General features: G+C 50.0%; 6 protein-coding genes across 8 annotated transcripts; 2 read left to right on the forward strand and 4 right to left on the reverse strand.

Moving 5' to 3' along the window:
- Nucleotides 1–456: 456 nt before the first annotated feature.
- On the reverse strand, nt 457–2,291 carry AAFC00_007202 (uncharacterized protein; the record flags this gene model as incomplete). Its single annotated transcript, XM_069348401.1, has 7 exons — nt 457–682; nt 736–1,049; nt 1,101–1,240; nt 1,291–1,787; nt 1,840–2,033; nt 2,084–2,162; nt 2,215–2,291. The coding sequence occupies 7 exons, from the start codon at nt 2,289–2,291 to the stop codon at nt 457–459; spliced, it is 1,527 nt and encodes a 508-aa protein (XP_069201872.1).
- A 7,083-nt stretch (nt 2,292–9,374) lies between these two features.
- AAFC00_007203 (uncharacterized protein) lies at nt 9,375–10,415 on the reverse strand (the record flags this gene model as incomplete). The annotated part of the gene is made up of 2 exons (XM_069347268.1): nt 9,375–10,169; nt 10,227–10,415. The coding sequence occupies 2 exons, from the start codon at nt 10,413–10,415 to the stop codon at nt 9,375–9,377; spliced, it is 984 nt and encodes a 327-aa protein (XP_069201873.1).
- Nucleotides 10,416–16,696: 6,281 nt separating this feature from the next.
- Nucleotides 16,697–18,140, reverse strand: AAFC00_007204 (uncharacterized protein; the record flags this gene model as incomplete). Its single annotated transcript, XM_069348402.1, has 2 exons — nt 16,697–17,924; nt 17,983–18,140. The coding sequence occupies 2 exons, from the start codon at nt 18,138–18,140 to the stop codon at nt 16,697–16,699; spliced, it is 1,386 nt and encodes a 461-aa protein (XP_069201874.1).
- Nucleotides 18,141–18,990: 850 nt separating this feature from the next.
- Nucleotides 18,991–20,085, reverse strand: AAFC00_007205 (uncharacterized protein; the record flags this gene model as incomplete). Of its 3 annotated transcripts, none has more annotated exons than XM_069347858.1 (1): nt 18,991–20,085. In XM_069347858.1, the coding sequence occupies one exon, from the start codon at nt 20,083–20,085 to the stop codon at nt 18,991–18,993; it is 1,095 nt and encodes a 364-aa protein (XP_069201876.1). The 3 variants fall into 3 exon arrangements, with proteins under 3 accessions (XP_069201876.1, XP_069201877.1, XP_069201875.1); XM_069347272.1 differs by having other exon boundaries at nt 18,991–20,073; XM_069347271.1 differs by having other exon boundaries at nt 18,991–19,722.
- Nucleotides 20,086–20,575: 490 nt separating this feature from the next.
- Nucleotides 20,576–21,520, forward strand: AAFC00_007206 (uncharacterized protein; the record flags this gene model as incomplete). Its single annotated transcript, XM_069347273.1, has 1 exon — nt 20,576–21,520. The coding sequence occupies one exon, from the start codon at nt 20,576–20,578 to the stop codon at nt 21,518–21,520; it is 945 nt and encodes a 314-aa protein (XP_069201878.1).
- A 763-nt stretch (nt 21,521–22,283) lies between these two features.
- Nucleotides 22,284–23,618, forward strand: AAFC00_007207 (uncharacterized protein; the record flags this gene model as incomplete). Its single annotated transcript, XM_069347274.1, has 2 exons — nt 22,284–22,604; nt 22,668–23,618. The coding sequence occupies 2 exons, from the start codon at nt 22,284–22,286 to the stop codon at nt 23,616–23,618; spliced, it is 1,272 nt and encodes a 423-aa protein (XP_069201879.1).
- Nucleotides 23,619–23,688: the final 70 nt, after the last annotated feature.

The following is a 23,688-nucleotide window of genomic DNA, read 5'->3' on the forward strand; positions in this document are numbered from 1 at the left end:
CCGAGTAAGGTACCTTAGATATGGGGCAGGTTTTGGCGAAGAGGTTTCCCTCGGCTTGTGTAAATGGAATCGCAGTCGTGACCCCACATACTGATACAAGAATGGACTCCAGCGAATCCCAGAGTTCGTGAAACACAATGAAACGTACAGGTAGGAATATTGCTTCTATGTTCATTGATGAGTCGTCCAGTATATGTATATTCGATGACATATTATGCCGCGAATCGCTACTGTTGGCAAATCGACTCCATCGTCACCCACATCCAATTGTCTATACTGGCTTTCCATGAATGAGATAATCAGACTATGCAATGGGCACCTTGACATAGTATTTATTCAGGTGACCTGACCAAGTTGTCCAAGTCCCCTTTTGTTGAAGTTTCCCGTACTTTTGCTGGTGTCACTTTAGTCTTCTATAGTTACATACAATACAGTATCTGCCGATACACATAGGCTCTACCTGTTGAGCTTTTGGGATGTGAAAAACACATGCAAGAAACCGAGCCAACTTCCCACTACGCCGATTGCAGAGTAGGAACTTATGAACATCAATGGCAAGAACTCGAATCTGCTACCAAAGATGATCTGGTGGACCAATGAGCAGTACACAATCAATGGGATGGCTACCACGATGTACAGTAGAGTGAAACGATCGAGCAAAAATACCCTTGGTCGGGCAGCCCTGAGGTAAAGGTCAGCTAGGTCCCGTGAGACGATGATTGAATATAGACTTACGCAGGAGCCAGACGATCGCCGACAAGCAAGAATGTTACCAACCAGAACACTGTGTAGATTGTCTTGATGGGAAACTCTTGCATGGTGAACAATAGAGGGAAAAGAGAGACGTGTCCAGAGACTGCAAGCGGTCTGAAGGCACCGAGGTATCGGCGATCCTTGAGTGCGACCAGACTGAATGGGATCAACACAAGCAGAATCGCTTTCTCGTGAACATGCCACCCGAATAGGAAAGAAGCATAACCGCACAGAGTGATTGTGCCTACGAAAAGATCCCATGTTGGCTTGACAAAAAAGACGGCAAGAAGAGGAGGCTTGAAAATAAGTCAGCACAGTGCTAAGTGAATCTTGAGGCATAAACTTACAGCCTGCACGGCTAAGGTTAGAATAAACGTCAATCTTGGAGGAATGTCAGGGAGGACGGCAAAAGCAGTATCCCCAACAAGCCCTCTGGTGACACTCGTTACGGCGTCAGCATTGACAGGAAGGTTGAGGTACGGTGCCACTGCAAGCGTCAGTATGGAACACACTTTGCGAATCCAGTGCAGAACTCACAGTAGATTAGCACTCTATCAGTGAACGAGTACATTGCCCAGACGTTGGGCGCCCAGTAAGCATGGCACAGGCCCCTTGAAAAGGGGAAGAGGCGGCTAAGCAATTGCTCTGTTTGTCCCCAGTATACGAAAGGTCCGAAAGCCAGCGCAAAGACTGCCACCAAACCAACACCGAGCTTGACACAATTCCAGAACCGGATCCTCGGCAAGGTGTATCGGAAGTCAACACAGTATACTCTGAGCAGGTAGACGAAGTATGCTGGTGCCAAGTACAAGTAGATGTGCTTGAAACATAAGAGAATGGCAAACAGGATTCCACTCAGTAACAGGCCACGTGGCTCACGAGCAAGTACGATAGAAAGAATCAGCATGCCGTAGAGGAAGCCATTGTACTGGAAATGGATATGGTCGATTATTAGTAACCCAGGAGACAGGAAGATTGAGATGGCAGCCGCATGCGAAGTCTTCCGAGAACTCGGTGGGGAGCCTTTGACATAGCTGCGTACCAATCAGCGGTGGCGCCTATGTTGTGATTCTCCACAAGACATACAGATAGAGTGCAAGGAGCAGAACAAGCTCGGTAACCAGTACTGTGGCTCTCTGGAAGTAGACGGTGCGCCAACTATCATAGTTCAGGTTCTGGACCTGAAGCATCTCGGGGTCAACGTATCTCGCCGCTTGGGACATTGCCCATTCGAACGCTGCGAAGAAAGGAGGATAGTCGAGAGTCCATTCTGAAGTTTGCTAGATCATGTAAATATGGGACCACCTTCGGTATGGAGTGCTTCACGAACCTCATAGTACCATTCTCGCACAGGCAAGGAATGAGTGATGGCAAGCCAATTCCGATGGACCTCGAAGTCGGTGGACTTGCTACACCCCTGTAAGCCAATGAGTGTGTGAGCGGGTTTTTTTCAGAACATACTAAGCCGGCCATAGAAGGATTTTTAGAGCAGTAGCTACTACCGCACACTGCGATAACGACGGATAAAATTCCAACATGCTTCAATATTCGTCCATTTGTTATCGCAAACAATTCGGTCTTCTTCTATTCCAGTGGATTATTTATGTCAAGGTACTTTAGGTACGTCGCGGGATATTTGGAGATTCTTATCTAATCTAATCTAATCTCCGTGTCATGTCTGACATTACTGTCACGAGATTGACCAAAGTAGTCGATCTAGTCTTTATTTACCTATCTTTCTTACTTTTGATACGTTCATATCAGGTAGGAATTAAGGTTGATTGGAGTGGTCTTAACTTGGCGGTGGAAAACACTGCGTTGTCTCTAGCCATACAGTTCGGTGGAAAACTCAGGTGCATGTTCTTGTTCATGTTCATCGTAGCATCGTAGCCTTCCTCGCCTCTATAATAATATACACATTAAGTACACACCCACTCTCTCTTGCAAGATGATCGGATTCACGTCTCGACCTCCTCCATAGCTCCAGCCTCGACAGCAACAGCCACCCCCTTGTCATCTCCACTACCACCACCAGCACCAGCACCAGCACCAGTGTTTGAAGCAAAAGAAGACGCATCCGCCGCCAGTCCAGCAAGCCGTCCCAAAACCTCCCTTTGGCTCTTGATCTTCCGTTCCAGTTCTTGTATCTCGACATTTTGGTCGGCAATCGAGCGGTCCATGTCGCCTAGTTTCGACAGTTCTTGCAGTGCGCGGCGAATCTTTGATTTTATCGGCTGTGAGGCGATTTGAATCTCTTTGTAGGGGAGTTCGTCGCGTTGGTTCGCGGGGGGTGTGGTTGTTGCTGATGATGCTGTGGTTGGTTGGGATTGGGATTGTGTCGTTGACGCCAGAGTCGCGGAGTTGGGGATCGCTGATGTAGAGGATGGGGGAGCGGTCTGTGGACTCGTGTTTGTTGTTGAAGAAATCGCAGCATTGGTTGAGGAAGATGTCTGCTGCGATAGAGACGATGGTCCAGGTACTGTGCCTGTCCTAGAGACACTCGAGTCGAAAGAGACGCTCGGAGTAGTGGTGGTAGTGGTGGCATTGTTGTGGATCGCGTTGGCTGTGACGATGGGGTCGTTTGTGTAGTGATTCAGAGTGGGTTCCAGTCGCGACAGCAGAGCGTGGAGAGGCGGAAGGATGTCAAATGTTTGAGGCGGCGGTAGAGGTGGTTGTTGAGTCGTCGTCGGTGATCTTGACGTCGTCGTCGGCATACCTGTGAGGTTGGACTTTTTGTTTGATGTGAGGACTGATGCTGCTGCGCTTGACGGTAGAGGAAATGGTTGGCCTTGAGGCGGTACTGAGGGAGCGGCTGAGGGTGGTGTTGCTGATGTTTGTGCTGACATTTCTCTCTCAGAAGAAAAGAGATTGTCGCAGAGGCGATTGTTTGAGGATGGATGTCTTGGCTTCACTTTGGCATAAAATGAATGCTTGTCTGAATTAAGAAGTCGCGAGTTGTAAATTGCGGGTAATTGGTGACGGACCTCGGAGGTTAAACCCATTGACTATTCTGCACCCCACATACTGTATCCGTAATTAGGTCGGACCCTCTTGTTGCACATTGACTTTTTGGGCGTAGCTGCGGCCGAGGGGGGACCCTGTTCACAAACACACAGCTAAAGCCACAAATTCAGCGCTTGCTGCAAGAGATGTCTTCGATACCGTTCGACTTGACTATGCTATGATTTTGTCATGCGCAGCATACTCCGTTATCATCTCTCTATCGATTTGCAGCACTTACTTCTCAGGCGATACGTTGTTAGCCACATGCTCCTCAGAAACCTTGCAACCGCGGAAACGTCGTCAGGGGTGAGGGAACAGGCACAATATTCCATACGAAGTAGGTACTCGTAAGTCCGCTGAGTTGCTCTTTGCTAGATTCGATAACGTGCGCATTTAGAGGAATCATTACTATGTGGCGAGTATACCATCCAGCGTCCAAGATCCCAAAGCATCAGTATAATCATTCCCATTAGTCAATTGCAATACCCGACGCTGGAGTGGTGCTGACAGATATGTACGAGTACGCCGGTGGTTTCTGCAGCAAGCTTGTTGCAATTCATTGCAATAAGCTGCTGATATTGCCATTCAATGCAAATGGCGTTTAGGGACACCCATCGATGTGTTTGCAATTGACTTTCAAGAGGAAAGCTAGGCTTATTGCGCGAAGAGTAGTAGTATATAACCTCCATTCCATATCATCGATGGTACTGGTATTCTATTCAGATTCCCAACATTGCAAAGCATTCAATCAAACAAATACTTGCAGAACATTCCCACTTTACCCATTGAATCGAAGTTTCACAAGAAAACCCCAATTCACTTACTCACTTATCACTTGACACGGAAAATTCCCAAAGACTCGACAAACTTCACCATGTCTCAAGACCTTACCGCTGGCCTTGACGAGTTGCATGGGGTGCAGGCGATCATCGCAAAGTACCAGGTTGACCTCGCTGCTCCGACGTACAACCTCCTATTGAGACAACGTGGGGAGAAGAGGGTTCAGGAGTGTGAGCTGCAAGTAATCCAGATCATTGCACGACTCGAAGGGGAATTCGGGAAATCTATCAGGGAATTGGAGACCATCCCGATTGAGTATGACTCTGAGTCTGAGTCGGTGTATGATTCTGAGGATAGTGCTGATGGGAATGTCGATGGGGATGTCGATGGGGGTGTCGATTTGGGAAATGGCAACCAGGAAGAGGAAGACACCGGGATCTGGGGCGATGACGACTCGACTTTGGCTCTCCATGAGAATTGCATGGAAGATGTACTTTTTGGTGAGGGCAACGATGCCGAGGGATTTCAGACCTGGAGTGTCGAGGATTTGGCCTCGGATCTCCGCGAGAGTTGCATGGAGGAAGCCGCCTCTGTAGCTGGCTGTACCTCCACTGCGCCATCGAGAGATACATGTACAGAGCGTAGAAACATCGAGGCAGTGAGCGACCGCAACACATCTCCCTCCAAGAGAGTAGACTCAGGATTGGCGTCAGCTACCAGCAGTTGCGGGTCACCGCCAGCTCCCAGGACATTGATGCCGCCGCTGCCTGCATTGCCGGCTTGGACTCAGACTAACCCTCAGCCGGCCCACAAGTTGCATTTGCCGGGTAGGATTCCACAGACGCAGGTATCACAGGCTCCTGGCCAGAGAAGCCCCACGATAGCCCACAAATTGATTCTGCCGGGTAGGCTTCCACCAGAACACTCTCAGGTTCTGCCGATGACCGGCTCTTCAACCCCTCCGCCACCACACCCCTCTGCGTCTACTGCGCAGCCAAGGACTTCGCCTCCAACCCTGCCTGAGCCGGTCATACCTTCTCTTTCTCCTTCCTCTTCCTCCTCCTCCTCCTCCTCCTCCTCATCCATTTCCTGGCCGGCAGCAACTACACCCGCGACCGGCACACGTCCAGGTCCGCCGACAAGTCCCAAGCGCAAACGCGGCGAGAAAGGGCTCAGCGCCGCACAAATTGCTAGGCTACCGGAGAGGAGGAAAATGCGCCAGAGAGCAGTGAACCGAATGCTGGCCAGCCAATCGCATGCATCTCGCGCCACACCAACCCGAGTTCACGACCACAGAGCCAACTTCCTCCAGACGGGCGCTACTCGAACAGTTGTATGTGCAGATCGCAGCAGACACATTCTCACAATCCGCCAGCTCGGGACTTCCAGGTGTTTCGCAGAGGCGTTCAGGAATGGGTGCCTCGTCACTGGTTCTCAGGGTATGGTGTTGTTCGACCTTGAAGATCCAGAGGATGAGATCTGTCTCGGGGTTGATGTTGACCCTGTTTTGTTCGGGCTGTGGGCAATGTTCCTCCGCTCAGATTCATATGTTGTCGAGGCAGCATCTGCGCCTGCAACAGGGCAACATCAGGCGCAGGCAAGAATCGATGCCTTCAACACTCACATTCGTCTCTTCGCTTTCGCGGAACTTTTCGAATGCAGTGAATTTCAAGGCGCCATATGGCACAATGTCGAGGCTCTGTATAGGCAATACGTCAGCAGGCGGGAGGCGTCTGCTGCACAAGAGCCCGGAGATCTGCAAAAGGCGGAACAGTGGAATATCGTGGGCGGGTACTACCGTGTTCGGGATTTGGTACCCATCAAGTATAAGACTTACAACTGGGCTATGGAAGCTGGTGCTGCGAAGACGACTGATGAGATGCATCGCCATTACAGGAAAACCTGATCAGTACATAGAAATGCCAAATGGACTGTTGCGGGTATCGCTGTTTCACTGTGCATGTACCGATGTGTTGTGAGATGTTTGAAAGGACGCCTTATCTCATCTGCGTAGAATTCTATATCCACATCATTTCTACTTCTGGCGTATATGCCTATGACCACTCGGACCATCTAGCTCCAGCCTCTCTCAGCAGAGGACGTCTTAGTGCATACTTCCATCGTGATTGCAGGTTCGTGCAGCTGATGACTCCATCAAAGAAGCTAATGCTCTTGCTTGCCGCTTCCCAAAGAAGGATATCCTTGGCTTGTGGTATCATAAGATTTCGAATACTAATAAACATGTACATGACACTGCATATACCGAGATCAGAAGCGAAGCTGTGTTCAAGCCAACCCATCAAGCTTCGCTCCTGCCTCCACATCGCTATTAGCATAGCCAAATGAAACTCTTCCTTACCGATCATGGATGGCACAGTATACTGGTCAATGGAATACCCCTAAACATCTGAGCATGGACTTTACCGCTAGTTTGGCCTTCCTCAGTCCAGCCTCGGTGCTCAAACGACGACGCCGAATTGTAAAGCCAATTGCAGGAATTCTGGACTCGAAAGCGTATCGTGTGCAACACACTTTTTGAGAACAACATATGCAATTAGCTGCGCACATGCAATTAGCTGCGAGAATTAGTATAGTATAAGTATGTTGGGAAGTAAGTGTGTAGTAGTCTTCTACCAACTCCATCCACATCATTCTGTTCCATCAAGCATTCAGCATTTAATTATACCAAATACACATTGCACAAGTCAACTTCAATCTACCAAGTCATACCAAACTCCAATTTCTCAATTCGTACTTTTATCCTCTTCTACAAGGACCCTTCCTTCTCCCATCAGCATCATGGAAGGATTCGACAATACCCTCGCCAACGTTATGGTCAGCATCGAAGTTCCCAAGGACTGGACTCTCTTCCTGAAGAGCAAGGACAACAACTTCACCAGAACAAATCTGAGCGCGGCATGCCAGAAGTCCGCCATCATACGCAAGGGCTATCAGGACCCAGACCGCGCGGCCATCATGAGTCAAAATCAAGGCATGCTCATCAGAATGGATTTTGGAAACACTGCCCTCAAGGCCGTTGCACGCTTCATCGATACCGGAAAATACAGAGTGCAAACCGCAGCTGAGGTCAAGGTCGAACACTACAACGCCGCGTTCATTGGCATGGGCCATCATATGACGGTACACACCGCTGCCAAATTCCTGGAGATGCCTGAGCTTATCGATCTCGCGGCTGATGGCTTTCATGCTTGCTGGGAAGCTGCACCGAAGCATGCCGGTCTACCGAAAAAGAAGGACAAGCGCACCATGAAGGACAGAGTGCACTACCTGGCAGCCGCGAAGGGTAGGGTTCGCGAGAAGCGGGAGGCGGTGGCGGCACGTCGCGCAGGGAGGAAAGCAGGCATACAAAGCAGTCAAGGAAAGGAAATGTCATCTTCGCCAGCTTCAGGAGTTGAGATCAAGCAGGAGCCATTGGAATTGCCGAGCTCTGAGATTCTCAGCAAGATCAAGCAGGAGCCATTGGAATCGACGAGCTCTGAGATCCTCAGCAAGATCAGCCCATCAACCTCTGCTAGTTCTGGGAGACCAGAGCTCTCCATCATGATACCGGTGACAGATGCTCAGGTGTTTCGAATCATCAAGGAAGAACCTCGCACATCGCTACTTCTGTACTGAACTTTTCTGCTGGAGTTTCATGATATAACGAATAAGGGCATTGGCGGAAAGCGTCGCAGGTTATTGCAGCGGGGAGGTTCGAACACAAGAACATTATCTGCCTAGAGGTTTGACATATCGTTCAGGGGGAGACGAGCTGCTGGGAGTTCTTTTCATTGCATGACATAATCGCATTCATACAATCGCATTGCCATAAATGAAGTAACAAGAATCTTCCAAAACCATACCTGCATATAGCCTTGTGATTACCTGAGTGACACCCACAGTGACACCGAAAGTGAGGTCAATTTCGAACTCAACTTCAACTTCAACTTGTCACGTAAAGAGAAAATGTGTTTCTGTCGAACATCAGCAGCAAGGCCCATAAATAGGGTCTCAATGCTTCCTTTTCCACTGAGTCACCGAAAGAACACAATCCACACTTGGAATGTAAGAGTGGCTCGTGCTCGTGGATAGAAATATCCATATGATATCTCGAAGTGTGCACGAAGGCGGACAAATCATGTCTGGATCCTCGTTATCGTTCCATAGCATCCAACGCCTCCTCGTCCAGGTCCTACAATATAATCAGCAAGAACAGGAGGATTGTACTCTGCACCACGAGCGTGACGAGGCGCAAAGGTTCAAGGATCATCACCATGTGTGGTCAATCACGACCAGTCGGATTTAATTAAAGTCCGCGCATATGATTTTAGGCATCAGCGACGCCTGAAAAAACACTCTGCCATTGGTCATGTTTGAGGGAAGCAAATCATGCGTCGTAGAGGTACTCGACTGTGCTCTGATGCATGACTTGAGACTTGATAGGTATAGGAGAGTATAGTATCTTTGTACAAGATTGATGCTCAGGATACTGGAATGGTGCTTGTGTATCTATGCAAGGAAGCTTGGCACGTCTGCACCAATTACGCTATTCCAGATCGTGCGGTCAAGTAATCGCTGAAAGACGGAGAAACTTTGAAGGTACCCCGAGCATTTGCGGACTCATGGCTGTTCGTCACGAAACACAGGCAAGTAGCATACAAGTGGCAAGCGCAAAGCAAGGCATTATAGATGAATATTATAATTTTATTTCTGTGGTATCATTAAAAATTTCCCTGTATATGTTGTCTGAAGAAGACGTGACCCTTCAGATCCCCAAAACAAGAACCCGCCCATATGTGCAGAAATCATGCTGTATTATTGTATCGTCCTCTATCGATCTAAGCCATCATAGGCTTTCCAATCTCGCTCTCCCAGTTCTGCGCGCGCTCGAATCCGTTCGAAAACGTCTGGTAGTCCAAGAGAGCCTTGTAGACTTCCTCGGTCGATGTGCAGACGAAAGGACCGTACTGAACGATCTTCTGATCTAACGGAAGTCCAGCGAGAAGGACGAGCCTGGAAGCATTCTCTGCGTTTTCAGGGACGCGAGCAATGATCTGGTCGCCGCTCTGTTCGAACACAGCGATGTGGTAACGTGGGAGGTTCTCCTCATCTGCGCCCTCGCCGTAGATGACGTTGCCTTCGAAATTGTAGCCGAAGGCATTCCATCCCGATGGCAGACGTTGGACGATCTTGCCGCCAGGCTGGATTGTGATGTCGAGAAGCCAGATTGGGGTGTATGCGAGCTCTTGAAGACTGTCGACGCCTTCACTTTGTCCGCTGATCACCTTGATGGTGACCTTGCCGTCTGCGGTCTTGGCAGTGGGGATCTCCTTCGCGCGCACGTCACGGTAGCGAGGCTCGCAGTTCTTGAGACTCTTTGGAAGGTCGACCCAGAGCTGCATACCAACGTTCGGGCTTCCGTCAGGGTTCGCGCGGGGCATTTCCGAGTGCATGATACCCCTGCCTGCGGTCATAAATTGCAGATCTCCATCGTAAAGCGTTCCCTTGTTGCCGGCAAAATCTTCGTGATCAGTGGTACCGTGCATGAGGTAAGTGACGGTTTCCTGGCCGCGATGGGGATGATCAGGGAAGCCAGCGCCAGGCGATACGGAGAAATGGTCGAGCATCAAAAACTATACAAGAAAGTCAGTATTTTGATCCCAGATGTAAACACAAAAGGCTAGACTTACCGGTGTAAAGTTCTTGAGCTGGCGAGTACCAATGGATCTACGCACACGAGCACCGGCTCCTTCGGGTGTGTCGACTGCCTCGAAGAATTGTTGGATTCCTCTCGTCTTCGGGTCCTTTGCATTGAGAGAAGGATCCTCTGGAGGGATCACAGGAAGACCGGCGAATGTCGATTGAGGTGCGGAAGACATTGTTGCGTTGGTTCGGGCTTGTTGTATGTTTGTGGTGTTCGTAGATGTGATTGACAATTTAGGACTAATGTATGGGATGTATGATCGAATTGCTTGTCGTTGTGCGTATAATATTGCTGCTATGCAAATTAAAATGGAGATTAAGAGTCTCATGGGCTCGAAGACGCACTTTTATATGCAGAAAGAGAAGGCGACGAGAAGATTCTTATAGCGGAACGAGCAGAAAACATGATACGACTTAAGTTGAATTACTGGCACAGGACGACTACATGTATACAGGAGGGTTTATAGAGACTTATGCTGACCAAAGCTGACCATTTATGCGGGGATGAGGGAAAACAGATCGACGAAATGATGGTTAATTATGATCACGACTCTTTTGGGAGACTTAGCAAAGAATGAGATTGTCAGCTAAGTCCATGGTCTGGTGCGGCTCTGCGAAGAAATGATGCTCTCCAAGCCTCGGCAATAATCAAGGGACCAGTAGTCGGACACTAAGGAAGGTACAGTATTACTGTAAAAAGCGTTGGAGGGGCTGTCGATAGGCAGAAGAATATAGGGCAGTTGGGTGGTTAGCAGATGGACTACTTAATCCCCGAACATGACTCTGTTGTGTTCCATTTGTTCTCTATTCCTGCATTCTTCACAAACCGTTCTGATGCCTCAGATAGCGATAGTACTATGGTCCCAAGATGTCGAAACCAGAGTACATGAGTCCGCTGTAGGATCCGATTTGAGACCAGACTCGAGATGTGGTGGCTGTAGAACGCAAGAGCATAGTATTGAACTATACTCAAGTAAGCAGGTGAAAAGAAAAGAATGGAAGTGGAGTGAAGATGAAGGAAGAAAACAAAAGGAAAGAACAAAAATCAGGGCCACTCTAAGCTGTAGAGCATCAACGCCGGAAGAACAAAATACAATAACTTTCAACCCTCCTAAACTCCCTCCACGAACGCCTGAAAACCACTTTTGCATCCCATCAGACGGCCGATAGTACTCCTCGCTAAAATGATCCGTACAGTTCGATAAAGAAGGTGAGAAGCAACAACAAATGAGATTACAGGAATCCGACAACCTCAAAGCAATCTTGCCCGAACAGTAGTCTCAGGGGTAGCCCTAGCAATACGAGACGCGAGAGTTTCTGATGCAGCCATCGAAGCTGACTGGATAGCAGGCATAGTCGCCGCTCTTTTGAAGTGTCCAGTGTCCGTATCGGTGGTATGCTTGTCAGGCCAAAAGTCGAACCAGTAGGGCTTCGTGTTGGTCGGCTCCGCGACAGATTCACTGTAGTCGCCATGTATTCCCTTGCAATAATCTGTGGCCCAGCGGGTGCACCTTGCTCTGAGACGCTTCTCGCCCTCGGTGGCATTCTTACGGCCGTAATGGAGAAGGACGTCCTCAAGACCGTCAACGTCATTGTTCTTCACCGAGACGCAGACTTCGCCGCAGCCCCATGTCAGACACTTGCCCGAAGATGCAGCAGTGAGACACTTGCGGCCGCGCAGGTTCGACAGGCAGGCTGACCAGATGTTGCAGTCGGAATCGTAGGCGTTCTGAACCGAGCAATGGCGCCTGCCGCCTGAGCTGCAGAGGGATTGATTCGATGGGAAGAGATCGAGGAGCGGGTCGTGGTTCCAGTCTGCTGTTGCTCCAGACCATTTGCGCATACCGTTTACTATCCCGCTGTCGGGCATTTTGGACATGTAGGGCGAGGGAAGCCAAGTGGGGTCGGGGTATATAAGAGATGTCGAGGACGAAGGGGATCGTTTGTCTTTCCGCTTCAGTCCCACCCTTTTTCCGGATTCCTGGGCGATGCTGTCTACATCGTCGTTGATATCTCTCCTTCTCACTACTACCGCTCCTGCTGTTGGTGGGAATACAGGCAGAGATTCAGGCACAGTGATGACATTTGGAACGACAACAGGCGTGGAGTATGTACTGTCGCTTTTGGGTATCATGGAGCCACAAGCCATATACCCCCATCTCAAGCATTTGCCATGGCGATCTTCCAACTTACACAACTTGCCACAAATTCCTTTAGGGAAGAGCACGCGCGCCTCGTCGCAGGGGTCGACACCGTAGTGTATACATTTGAATTCGCCATCGACTTTCTCGACCTTGAAGCACGTCCGTCTGCAAACAGGGTGGTTATAGCTTTCACATACCCCGTAGGTGTTCACTGCGAAACAGAAGTTGACGGGGACGTTGTCGGTACCAGGGGGTCGGGTGAGGTAGGGTGGGTGTGCTGGAGGGTGGCGTTCTTCGAAGTCGTGCTTTCTGGTCGAAACTGGGGGTATTTCGTGTCCAGTCCCAGTATGTGCTTCACCTGTAGAAGCTGAGTGAAATCCGAGACCAGTTACAGTGGCTGCGGCGGAATTGAGATTGATGAGCGACTGTGTGAGGAAATCGTAATTAGTTCCTTCGTCGTCGGGAACGTCACTGGGAGCGACATCAGGACCAGAATTTGAAACATTTAAAGTAGCCTCGGCAGGGCTGAGGCTTATGAGTGACTGCGTAAGGAAATCATATCCAGTCCCTTTGTCGTCAGCAACATCTCTGACAACATGATCGGCATCAGACCCAGAAAGGAACCCAGTTGAAGTAGCTTCGGCAGGAGTGAGGCTTATGAGCGACTGCGTGAGGGAATCGTAGCCATGCCCATCATCATCGTCGTCAGCATCAGTACTAGAACTAGTTGAGGTGGCCTCGGCAGGAGTGAGGCTTATAAGCGACTGCGTGAGGAAATCGTATCCATGCTCATAACCATCACCAGAATCAACATCATTGTCGTATTGGTTGTCAACCTGGATACTACGGGCTTTATTGTGACCAGAATGTCTTTGGCGCCGGATGTACGGCGTAGTTCCCTCACCGTGTGAAATCACGACACGTCTCTGACTGGTTGACAGCCAAGTTGTGAGGAATTGAACTCCGGTTTTAGTGCCCACTTTGTGTGTGCGAGTGGCAACGACAGCTATAAGCACGTCGTACTTGAGCTCTTTACGAGGATAATCAATATCTTCATTGTCTTGGTTTCCAACATTGTTGTAGCTGCGGGCAGTGATTTGGCCAGAAGGCTCGTGGCGACGGACTAATAGCGTAGATGACGAACCAGTCGAGGCTGTAAGAACATCGAACCCAAGATCGATGCGTCTCCCATTGGCCCAGGTCTTGGCTGGGAGAATATCGAATCCAGCCTCAAGACTCCTCTTACTAGTAGAGGTTGAAGCCGAGGTCGCGGACAAGTCGGTCACATTCCGCACCTCTTGCGTCGGACTAGCAGTCGATATTGTAAGGGAGTCGTGTCCGGTCTTGGTCGTGCCACTGATATCAATACCATATTCATGACTATTGTATCCGTCACGAGCATAGCGGTCGGCACGAGCATTGATCTGTTGTTGGCTCTTGATATGATCAGATCGGCTGACCTCGTCTATTTGGCGCTTTCTGATGGAGCGGTCGAGACTGAGAAGCACGTATATGTTAGCGCTATGAACTTTATCAAGAGACAGGCACCTAGTGCTTGAGAAAGAGGAGAGTTTTCTTATGGATGGAATGTCATCTCTCCTTCTTGGCCAAGGGAAATGCGATGATAAGCCCCGAATGAACGTAAGTTGATGGTCTGAGCTATCTAGTAAAGGAATGACACGGTCTATGAAAATATGTGCTTAATGAACGTGAGGGACGACTACGAAGGTCACCTTTGGCGATGGGCGATACTATGAGTGTCTCGAAGGAGGCTAAATTGGAGTATAGGGTAAAAAGGGGAATAGGTGGCAACGGAGGAAAGTCAGACTCATGGAGACTTGTGACCTGTAACTTACTCCGCTTGAGACAGGTTGCGCATCTCCGTCGAATTCGCCGGTGGCGGTGGAGGGGTCCCGACATCAATCGAGTCTTTAGAGACCCTCGCGCATTTGCAGTCCACGACATAGCCAGCAGCATTCTGGGTGCAAAGCCAGTGCTTATGCTTGGGGCAAGGCTTTACTTGGCTTGCCGCGAGCCCACTAGCATTTCCGTATGGGATCCTGTAAGCATCATGGAATTGCCCAACTTTTGATCTAATCATGATGGAGGGGTGTAAACACTGACAGCCCTTGCCTGCGGCATCGCACATGGGCACCTGGCCATCAGGACAATTGTCGACCTCTTGCTCGCATACGCAGTGTTTAGCACCCGCCTTGCCATCGCAAAGCTTGCTTGACGTGTTCGGGCAGACACCATCGGGTGCAACAGGAGTAGTGGCACCCTTGCCGGGCTTCGGCTGTGACACTAGATGTTTGCCAACACATTTGCACGTGTTGGCGTATCCGTTGCAGAGCTTACGTTCGTCAGATGAACAACCAGTATCTACAGGGAAGAGGCATTGACAAATCTTAGCATCAGTCCGGCCATCACAGATCTTGGTTGCCTCTTTCGGGCAAGCTTTGCCTGGAGCAGTCTCATCCGTAGTGTAGTCACGAGGGACGACGCGCTCGGCAGTATCCCGATGCAGGAGTTCTGGCTTGCCGGTGGGAAGATAGTCACTGCCAGTCTCGGTTGTCCAGATGGTGGAGGCATGCTTGACCTTGTTGCTCTCAAGACTTTGAACAATGACGGCGGCAGGGGGGCTAGGGGTCGCGGAGACAATGACCTCAACGACACTGGTCATTCTGGTAAAGACGAAGGAAGACTTGGTGGACTGTTCTAGGCGACTGAGCGCCAACCTAGAAGCCTTTGCTCGATCGCACATGTTACGCTCCTTGATCTCTCTGCGGCCAAGCTGCTTGACAGCGGAGGCAGCTGCAGACTGGGCGGCCTGAGACTTCTTGGCACATTTGTTGTCTCCTTGCTTGCAGCCACTGATATTGACATCAACATCGACATCGACATTGATGCCGCAGTGGGGACACTTGGAATCATCGGTGCATGAGTCGCAGTCAGATTTGGGGGGAGATAGTGGCGGAGTGTTGGTTGTCACAGTTGTGCCAGGCGCGGTGATCGTTGTGCTCGAGATTACGGTGGTCCCAGGACCACGGATGGTGGTGCCTCTGAAGCAGGTGAATGCGGAGACGACAGTTGAGCCAGGGCCAGTGACGGTAACGCCAGGAGCAGTCACGGTGCTCTGAGGAGGATAGACAGTGGTACCAGAGACGACTGTAGATCCAGGCCCTGACACCGTTTGCGTGATTGGAGGGATAGTGACAGTATAGTTCTTAGTGATTCCAGAAACGACGGTGCAGTAAACAGTGATTCCTGGAGCGGTCTTCATGGTATTGAGGGTAATCGTAGACGCGGGAGCAGTGACTGATTGGATGATAGTAGTACCGGACACAATAGTTGTGCCTGGCAGGGTCTGGGTGGACCCGGGTGCAGTAACATTGTAGGTACGGTACATAGTCGTCCCAGAGACGACAGTAGCAGTCTTGGTAGATCCAGGCGCGGTCCAGGTGGTACCCGGAGCGGTGACGTTGTGTTGTACCGTGGGGCCAGGGACAGTCGAGACGCGTGAGATTGTGGCGCCAGGCAGCATACGCGTGAGGGACAGGGTGGTGCCGGATACTACGGTGCAAATGACGGTCTTTCCGGGTAATGATGTTGTCTTCGTTGTGCCGGGAGCAGTGACAGTGGTACCAGAGACGATTGTGGAGCTCGGAGCGGTAACGGTGGAAGCTTGACACGAGGAGCAGCTAGACTCCGAAGAGGAGGTCGAGCAGCTAGTCAAGGAAGAAGGTGACGAGGTCGAGGTAGATGAGCTTGAACAGCTGGTGGAAGACGAAGACGACGAAAACAAGGTAGAGGAGCTCGAAGAGACCGAGGAAGCGGAAGACAGAGTGGTGCAAGCGCTAGAGTTGCATGGAGGCGGGCTGGCGATGCTGCTGGAGCTGCAGCTGGCCGACGTGAAGGTGCTGCAACCACCAGCGGCATGACAAGAGGTGATGATGGAGGTCTTAGTCGACTTGGCAGTAGCCGTAACAACGGGGGCCGGGGCAGCCAGCACCGTGATGGTGTAGGCGCTCAAGGCCAGAAGGGGGAGCGTGAAGCGCATGTTAAGTCGAAGTTGGATCCGACGTCTGCTTCTCGAGCTGAGCAATCTTGGGCTTGTTGCGTGAGTGTCAGGTGTAGGAGAAAGTTGGAAAGCAGAGGGGCAGCGGAGTATTTATATATTCGGGTTCCGCTTCGATACTGCTACAATTATTCCACAGTGCAGCCATCGCGATTGCAAATGAGATCCCACCAATGACAATATCATGCAAGATGATCAACGTCAAAAGCTGAGGGTAAGAGTTTGCGCATTTGCATTACGCTTTTCCCAATGACCAACCATCGTCTCCATTATTACGGGTCCATCCTCGCAGTGGACCTTGTCTGACCAGCCTTTTGATAGATTCTCGCGCTTGCAAAGCGTAGTGGGTCTTCACCCCATTGTACGTAGGCTGATTCAGAGCTTGTTGAATGGCCTTCTCCCCGATCATCATAGCAAGACCTGCAGCCATTAACCACGTTTTTCTTCTCGACACGGCAGAAGCCCCCCTTGGATCAAGCTGCTTTCTCCCTTGCAGAACTCCATTGATAAGGGTCTCCTGATTCGATCCATATGTCAGTGAAGAGATATTGGAGGGGACAATAGAGACAGTATCTGCCCACGCTGTAGAGCGTCGACTGAAGCTAAACTCGCGAGCGGTGGGGTTGACCTTGAAAGGTCTATAGGAATAGAGTGTGAGTGCATAGTCACGATCCCCAGTACGCTCTAGTGGAGCCATCCGACCTTCCGGGCCAAAGGCTCGCTGACAAGCCGTGTCAATGTATTGGCTAGCGGGCATGGTCAGCGTAGATAGATAAGCTCTGTCTGGATGTACGAATAGAGATGTGAGACTCGAAAGTGTTGAGGTAGTCTGCTTCAGTGCCAGTTTGTCGGAGCATGACTTGGACAAAGTTGGTGGTGCATCTGGTCGGGAAGGTTTGCGACGGACAACGCCCAGGACGTCAAAATAGGAGCGACCGTAGAGCTGGGATGAAGCTTGGTCATCCCGGGATGGACTGCCACTTTTCGACCCTATGCAGCCAGGGTGATCTTCTGAATCAGCAGGTTGTGGGGGAGGGGTACGTGACCAGGGCGTAGCATCTTGCTGAGCAGCCATGGTCAATTCCATGCTCGCATCTCCACAGGGCGCCTCGGAGCAGTACATGTGTAGTGTGACATTGTCTCTGATTCGGAATGGCTGTCCCTGCCATGATCGCCCGTTCTGTGGCAGGTCGTCATCGGAGGCAATCTCGGCAGGCTTGTTCCTCCACTCGAGGATGTTGGCCGCGGCACCATCTACACTATTGTCATGATCATTCCCTGGCATAGCGAGACGACTACATTCATCGAGTAAGAAGCGGTTGAAGGCTCTCAAAGCTAGTATCTCAGCATGACTGTCATGCAAGACATTGCCCTGCAGCACATGTAATTTGTCCTGAGGCAGACATTTCATACCAGTAGCTAGGGCGACACATCTCAGCCTATTGCCTGGTTGTTCATAATGTCTAGAAATTGTGATTAGTATGAGGTCATCGGGGAAAAGAACCATTCGTGGATCATTACCCACTATCAACTACGATACCGGCAAGAGGAACCCATTCTCGCCGGCCAGGCTTCAGAGCAGAAGACGTATCACGAGGCTTGCGATGGGAAGGAAGTGCATCGAATGCACTTATAACGCAATCCGCGATCGCATTTGCTTCTTCAAGGTCTTTCGTCATGCTTCGTCAATATTCGATACTAAACATTAAGAAAAGAGCTTTTGAGCACTTTTTTCGAAGAACAACATATATATCCGCAAACAGGGCAAATGAGGTTGCAGCATGGAGTGTGATATGAAATGCTATGATAAGAACTCTATCGACAGAAGCAAATCAGCCGTCGCGTCGCGTTCCGAAAGTGTTCTTTTTTTGTGCTTGGATCTTCACTTCACATTCGTCAACTGAGGTATTATTCTATACGCATCTACATAAAAGGCTTGGCCAGCTTGACGACCCGCTCAAGCGTGAACTCCCGCTCTGGACACGCCCTTTCGAAAGCCTCTATTCCGTCGGGTTTGATGGAATACAAGAACGAACTAATAAATTGAAACGAATTGATTCCATCTTGATATTTAGTGAGTTCTTAGCCAGAGGTAAGACGCACTACTACATTATTTGCGAGTATTCGGAAGAAGAGGCGGAAAAGAAGTGCTTCCGCGTGGAGTAATGTCAAGTTATAGCCATAGTGACGACCGCAGACATAAATAGCCATTAATTCCAGACATCAGCTTTGAGACAATTGCTATTTGGCCTGCTTGAACAGATCTATAAACCCAGATAATTCAATCGAGTGCAAAGATCGCAATAGTGTTGTCCTCAGGCAATGTTCCTCTATGGCAGACGACGCCTGATTGATTGAAGCAACTTTGGAGGACTTTATTCAGCATGAGAGGTGCCCATGAGTGCTGTCAGGTGAACGGCTCTTCGACGTTGTGATAATGCCACTCGCTACAGCAATATTCGCGGGTAGAGATTCACCATGCTATAGGCTCTGTACAACCATCTAGAATGCTCAATTCCTACTTGATCATCACTTCTTCGATCCTTCAAGGAAGTCCTTCATGTTGAGCTCTCCCGTGCCCCTTTCTAAGGGCTTAGCTTGACCTTTGCCCTCTTTCCAGCCGATCATATAGATGGTTCGAAAGGTAGCAGGTATACTGCCATCCTCATTGCCATAAATCTCCTTGTAGATGGCTTCTGTTGCCAACAAGACCTCCCTAGAGATAGGACCTGCCATACGTCGCAATGCAGCATTTGATTCACCCATTGCTTGTAGGTCACGCATCAAGTGAAGCGTAGTCGGGTAATCGACAATTATGTCATCGACATCTACAGTCAAGAGCTTAAAACCAGCACGATTAAGCAGATTGCCAACGTCTCGCACATCTGCTAGAGGCGAAACATGTGCACCAATACCTCCTAAGCGATCGGACTCGGCGAGTTGCAGGGATCCACGCAACTCATACAAAGTGTCGCCGCCAGACATGGCAGCAATGAAAGGGCTGTCTGGCTTGAGAGAGTGATTGATTTGAGTCAGCACGGAAGGCAGGTCATTAATCCAGTGCAAGCTCAGTGATGACAGAACAAGGTCGAATGTGTTTGGCTCGTAAGGGAGATATTCAGTGTTCTGCAGAATCTCTCTAGATAAGGACATCTCTTTGTTGAAAGGCTCGTTCTGATCACGGTAGAGCATTGCAGCATTGGTGTCGGCGCATGTTAGGTGGCCAATTTTCTTGCTTAGTGGTTCTGCCACCGGAGCCATCGAATCTGGGTCTGGATCCGGTCGAGTGAGGATCTTTGCAATATTACAAGCATTGGCTCCATAGTCAAGCACATTGTCAAAGTTACGGTTGATATCAAGCAACCGGGTGCAAAGACGAGCGGCTACTTCATCGCGAAGATAGTCGACTGCCCGTGATTCGTTGACGTCTGTGGCGGCTCTAGTTCTTTGTAGGTGTTTGGATTCATTTGAGAATACAGAAACAGTAGGAGCTCCAGGATTCTGCACTGCGTATCCACGACGGCTTGCTCGAGTCTGTTGTATGCGACTCCACTGCCCCAGTGGCTCCTTTGCACGTCGGATCAATGAACGCGCTGAACTGTTTATATTCATGACGCTCGACATGGGACTGATCGGAGTTAAGAAAAGCAGAAGAGAAGTCAAATATGATGTGTAGCAACTTTTGTGAAGGGCGATGCGGTGAGGTATTTCAGATGGTTCTGCTTTACTGTTTCAACAATCTAAGGTATTTATTCTTTATACATTTCCATATCAAAAAAAGGTACACGTCGTCATAGAGTTGTTCCACCGCGGTCTTGGCGGATTCGGGGAAGACAGCCGCATCGATGCTATTCCTGGAATGTCGTGGGGTTCCAATTAGACTGCGCCGCGTCGCGCAAGAGAACCACTTTGATCTACGCCACATCGCGTAACGAGAAACCCTGTCCGCTCGCGAGACGGACGGATTAACTTTGTCGGTAGTGGACAAGATCTAGGTTTGTCTTGTTGTCGGCTTGTTGGGTTGCGACTTTAGACTTTTCTTCTTGGTACACAGAAGTATAGTCAGTTGTAATAGCAGTAGCAGCAGCAGTAGCCACAACAGCTGCGAATAATCATGGCAAACGAACCCGTAGACGAACGCGTGGTAGACCCAGCCAAAGTATGGACGACATTAATCACAAACACCTCTTACCTGTCCGGACTCTTGACCTTGGACTATTCGCTAAAAGCAGTAGGGAGTAAATACCCTCTGATAGCATTGTACACGGATGGATTCCCAGAAGAAGGACACGCAGCACTGAAAGCTCGCGGGATCCCTTCGAAGCGCGTGCCATATCTGCTTCCCTCTGTGCCCAAAGAATACACCAACGACCCGCGCTTCTACGACTGCTGGAGCAAACTGACGCCCTTCAATCTGGTTGAATATGAACGCGTCATTCAGCTCGATAGCGACATGCTGGTGCTTCAGAACATGGACGAGCTGATGGAAATCGAGCTGGATGGCCCCGAGCTCGAGGGGAAGGGCAACCGGGTTTTCGCTGCGAGCCACGCCTGTGTCTGCAATCCGCTCAAGAAACCGCATTACCCCAAGAACTGGATCCCAGAGAACTGCGCTTTCACTCCGCAGCACAGTCAGCCGGAAGAAGCTCAGACCGTCGGCGCAGGCCCTACTGCTGGACTGGCTATGCCGAACGGTGGTCTTCAGGTCGTCGTGCCGTGCAAGGCTGTCTACGATCAGATCCTCAAGATGCTGGGCACTGATTCTACCATCGACATGGAATTTGCTGATCAGTCAATGCTGAGCGAGTGTTTCCCTGGTCGATGGGTGGGTCTGCCGTATATCTACAATGCGCTCAAGACGCTGCGCTATAAGGGCGTACACGATGCGATCTGGAGAGATGACAAGGTCAAAAACATTCATTATATCATGAGCCCTAAGCCCTGGGACGAAAAGGAGGGCGAGAAGGGAAAGAAGGATGAAACGAGTCTATGGTGGTGGAATATCGACGATAAGAGAAAAGAGCAAGAGAAGAGCAAGGGAATTGACGATGGATTTTGAGGAGATCATGGCTTGTTTAAGAAGATTGGACATATGCTCTCTTCCTGCTGCTATCTATCAGATAGTGTTGCATTCCGGCCGGTAAAAACAATCCTTGATATGGGCTTGGAGTATGCCATCGCATACTGTGTTCGCTTTCACAGAATGTTCTCTATTTGGATAGCGACAAGAGATAAAGGCTCGACACGCATTCAACTTATTGAGTACTGTACGAAGCCATGCCAGACTCGCAATTTTCGTAGCTGTCATAATGTATAACACTACAGTCAATAGAGTTGTTTGACCATAATTTATTAGACTTGAACAGCCTGACAGTCCATTCGTAAAAGCGCCATGATCGAGTAACAACGCACCTACGAATTGCTTAAATAAGTATGCCGAGCCAGTGAGCTTTGTGAGATCGTAAATCCTCACCGAGATTCGAGATCGTCCGAGATAATCCGAGGGTACAACGACTTCGATTTCTACTTTACTTGTATAACAGTAAATAATTGAGTGTAAACAATAAAAATGGTATCAATTGCTTGCGGAATCGTTACATACGTACAATTCTGAAAAGTTCTTGAGGAGGATTCAGCCTACTCAGTATACGCAGATAGGTTGCCAACCAATACTAGTCAGTGCTCGACAATTGATGTCAACGAATGGAGGGGCTCGGATTTTGACTCATATCTCCTCTCTATTATCTCACTCGAGATCGACCAAAGTCTACTTGCGTATCCTGTGCTCCGGTCAAGCTACTCCCAAGCGGTCTATTGTAAACATGGCTTCCACAGAAAGAGCAACGAACGTCTCAATCGCGCCTCTACTTGCTAGACTTGCGGATCCCTCGACCACATATCACAGCATTACTGGACCCGAGATTGCAGCTGCCATATCGCTCATTTTCGACAATGCGACTTCACCTGTGCAGACGGGGTGTCTGTTGTATGCCCTTCACACTACGCAATTAGACCGTCGTCCCGATGTCCTGGCTGCATGCGCCGATAGTATGCGACTTGCTTCGGCGCAGGTAGACAACGATGCATTAAAAAAGGCCGTGGAGGAGAGAGGGAAGAAGGAGGGACAGTACAACGGTGGTCTGGTATGCTGTCTTTACTTCTGTCATCTTCTCAGTCGCTCTTAGCATACTGACTACAGATTCCAGTGCGATATAGTTGGCACAGGCGGCGACAGCCACAACACTTACAACGTCAGCACCACATCCTCTATTCTGGCGTCTGCTCTCTTGATGATGGCTAAACACGGCAACAACGCCTCTACGTCCAAGTCCGGCAGTGCCGACCTTCTTCTTGCCGCGCAGCCTTCCCCAAGCATTTCTTCTGTGCTCTCAACGACATTACCAGAAATATACTCGTCTACGAATTACGCCTTCCTCTACGCCCGAGAGTGGCACTTGGGCATGCGGTACGCGGCCGCTGTGCGAAAAGAGCTGCCCTTCCGCACAATCTTCAACCTACTAGGGCCCCTCGCAAACCCAGTCCAATCGTCTGGTCTGATTGAGACGCGCATCTTGGGTGTCGCAAAGAAAGACATGGGTCCCATCTTCGCCGAGTCTTTGCGCCTCAGTGGAGCTACAAAGGGAATGGTCGTGTGCGGCGATGAAGACCTCGACGAGTTGTCATGCGCAGGAAAGACACACTGCTGGATGCTCACGGAGCAAGACCCGGCTCTGGCCAAGCCTGCGACTTATGCTCCCTCGGTAGTCATCGAACCCTTTACTGTTCACCCTTCAGACTTTGGTCTCACCCCTCAGCCCTTATCAGCCGTAGCAGGCGGCAAGTCGCCATCCGAGAACGCTGCTATCCTTAAGACGATCTTGGACGGCTCAATCGATCCACAAGATCCTGTCTTGACTTTTGTCCTGATCAACACGGCTGCTTTACTGGTCGCAAGCGGTATCTGCGAGACCGATACAAGCGCTATGGGACCCGGCGACGATGGCAACGTGATGAAAGAAAGAGGGCCAGGCGGACAAAGATGGAAGGAAGGTGTTAGGAGAGCGAGATGGTGTGTCGAGTCCGGCTCCGCCAAGGCATCCTGGGAGGGATTCGTGAAGGCGACCAGAGAGATCGAGAGCAAGATTGCCGCAGCATGAAGGAGCAATTGCTATAAGAGACCCAATCAACAATGGGGAAAAGTAGATTACTAGACTACGTTCTTATCAT

This window comes from Neodothiora populina (genome assembly GCF_041146345.1).
Source record: "Neodothiora populina strain CPC 39397 chromosome Unknown canker_contig_9, whole genome shotgun sequence".
NCBI classification, from domain to species: Eukaryota; Fungi; Ascomycota; class Dothideomycetes; order Dothideales; family Dothioraceae; genus Neodothiora; species Neodothiora populina.